Here is a 3,041-nt window from a genome sequence, read left to right as displayed (position 1 = left end):
ACTTATTATTTTTATAAAATGATAAAATAATTTCAGAGTGTTGACCCTCAAGATGGTGGAAGAGCCACGAAAAGATTTTTCACAATAATAGCCAACATAAATTTTGTTAAACTAATTATTTTATTTTAACTTTTTTTTCAGAGCTGACCATGTCTGTTCATGACGACATAGCTATCCTACGCCCATGGATCACGAAGCAGGCACATTTTCCTGAAGATATCGGTAAGTGTCCGATATATATTTTTATAATTTATAACTAAATTATTTATTTACTTGTAAGATTGCCTATCAATGTGACTATAGTAGACATAGAGAGTTTTAAGGGACCCACTTATCTTCAAATTAATTTCTTCGTTTGGCATATTTATTAGATATATTTTTCTCTTTATTTACATAAACGCACCTGGAGAATGGTGTAATATATATTCTATTTATATGAAGAGGATGATAATGAGCCAATGGCGTACTATGTACAATCACTATCTACAGACTACTGTGTACAACTGGTCTCCTAGAGTGTCCTTTGACAACTCTTTTTGATTACTGATCTACTCTCTAAGATAATGACTGTTATCTCTAGCATTAGATGATACTTATGTTATATATGTAGGTAACGACAGGGGGGGGGGGTGTAAATATGGATGGTATCGATAAATGGCTTCGATTGAGTGTAACTTCTAGGACTTTGGAAAATATAGCAAGGCTTGTTTGACAGGTTCCTATGTTATATATCAAAGGCCTTTGTTGCTTTTCAGCAAAATCATGATTTTCATTATAATTAATGTGTTGGTACTTCTGCTTACCAATGTTTGAATTCTTTTTTTTTTTTTTTTTTTAAGAATACTCAATTAAAATGTGTGTTAGGTACTTCAATTTTTCTCTTAGAAATATTACGGTCAAAAAAACTCAAATAGTAAATAATTACACTATTATTGGGCCAACGGTTTCGCCGCAGGTTGCAGAGTTTCGTAAGGGCTAAAAAAGATACAAACACTTGGCATAGTTACAAAAAAAGAAAAAATAAGTGGAAAATAACAGAGATATACAATTTTTTGGGGGAATACAATTTCTTAATCACTTACACATATTTTATCCCATTATTTTATACTTTATTACTCCTTTGTTTTTCTATCTATGAGTTTTTTGTTTTTGTTTTTTAAATTTTTTTTTTTATAATTTTGTAAATATCTCTTCTCCCCCTCTATATGTATATTACCATTTATTGTTTACCTAATTTAAAAAAAATTTTTACAATATTTACTTTAAAATTATTTTCGTTATTGTGGCGTGCTAAACTGCCATTCCCACTCCTCCCAATAGAAACGGCTCACTCTGACTTTGACTTCCGTCAAAACAGGTATGAATTCTGTCTCATCGTTTGATTTTATTCTTTTCTTTTTTTCATCTGTTAATTTGTACTTTCTTTAATATGTTTTCTCTTATTTTATCTCTTATCTATCTGTTACTATTACCCTTTTCATTTTCAATTTACAACCTTTAATTTTTCTTATTATATTTTACTTTTCACTGTATACCCCTGTTATTTTCCATTTATGTATTTTCTTTTCTTTTTTTGTAACTATGTTAAGTGTTTGTATCTTTTTTAGCCCTGACGAAGCCCTGCAACGTTGGCTCAATAAAAATAGTATAATTATTTACTATTTGAGTTTTTTTGTCCGCACCTGGAACATATTCCATTCCTCTATACACACGGTCAATCAATAATCTTCCAGTATTAGTGTATTATTTTGAACTAACGTACTATTTTTAGCATTCATATATTGGTATTTATAGAGTAGTACATACCTTTTTAAATACAACTCCGTTGTTTAGAGTGCTCATACCGATCCACCAAGTATATAAAAGTACGTAACTTTTTCAAAGGTATCTCACACGATAAGAAATTAAACTCATCGCCGAAGGGCAATTCATATCGCATCTTTCTGTATTGGCTTCGCCGGATACATTTAGGTCAATACATGGACTTTGGAACAATTAATTGCCCCGCCGAGGATCGGACCAATCGGCAGGTAGAACTGGATGGCAAAACTTATTTGATTGGTCGACGAAATTGAGATTGGGCAGGTTGGCAACAAGTGCGCTAGTTGGGGACAAAACTTTTCCATAGGCGGTTTGTCCCCCCCCCCCTACTTTGACTGCTTGGTATGAAGCGCACGTCTTCGTCAAAGGCCTTTTTATATGCTGGACTTTCCTGAGTGTTTTTCTCTCAGGCCTCGGCAAGGGGCAGTTTTGTCTTCCTCATAGCAACTTCTCATGAACAATGCATTCTCTTCTATTTATATTTAAAAAAATACTTTTCAGTGTTTCTTTATTTGTTTTTTTTGTTAATAATGATAAGTTTCTAAAGATCTCGAGAAAGGCTCTAAAATTATTATATTAAATCATTCAACGAGGATAAAAAAATACAACTAATTAACCAAACACATGGTTTTATTAATTCAATGTAAAAATTAATGATGGTACATCTAACAAGAAAAAGTTGTTTTTTTAATTGATCGCATTCTAAAGATATCTTGAATGATTGGTAGTTTCGGCATCGAACTTTCGGGCTCATTTATTATTATTAATTACGAATTATTATACTAGTGCCACCAAAAGAGGTTATTTGGAAGAACGTCGCAAATCCAAAGTTAAAATTGTTGGACCCGCAACAGTACAAAGTGCAGCCATCCTTCAAGTACCAACAAATCAAAAGACAAAGTGGATTCTATTAAACGTTTACACAATAGAACATTGGTAAAACAAAAAACTTGGAAGGTGCAAAACTTATCCCGGACACAATGTACATTTTTTCGAAAGCAAACAGATTTCCTAGGGAACGTTCCTATTTTCTTTTTTTTCACAAAACGTTTTCCAACTAAATAAAGTAAAAAAATAAAATCTTTTCAAAATAAAGTCCTAAGAATTGCATTGGATGCTCCTTGGTTTGTAAGAAATAGCCAATTGCATCGGGAATTACAAATAGTGACAATAGAGTATTACATCAAAAAATGGTTCATAAAGTTCCACTCCCAGTTGCC

At 32.1% G+C, this 3,041-nt stretch overlaps 1 protein-coding gene across 1 annotated transcript in view; it reads left to right on the top strand.

Annotated features, from left to right (window-relative positions):
• Nucleotides 1-3,041, top strand: part of LOC106683173 (alpha-tocopherol transfer protein) — a 70,289-nt gene that overhangs the window by 31,995 nt on the left and 35,253 nt on the right. The window contains exon 2 of the mRNA XM_067046065.1: nucleotides 142-222. Within this exon, the coding sequence (XP_066902166.1) occupies nucleotides 150-222 (73 nt within the window). The 5' untranslated portion in view covers nucleotides 142-149. The remainder of the gene's footprint in view (nucleotides 1-141; nucleotides 223-3,041) is intronic.

Source organism: Halyomorpha halys, unplaced genomic scaffold (assembly GCF_000696795.3).
Source record: "Halyomorpha halys isolate HHAL.00 unplaced genomic scaffold, Hhal_1.1 Scaffold471.1, whole genome shotgun sequence".
NCBI lineage: Eukaryota > Metazoa > Arthropoda > Insecta > Hemiptera > Pentatomidae > Halyomorpha > Halyomorpha halys.
Note: the sequence above shows the minus strand (reverse complement) of the source record. Positions and strands in the feature narration are given on the sequence as shown.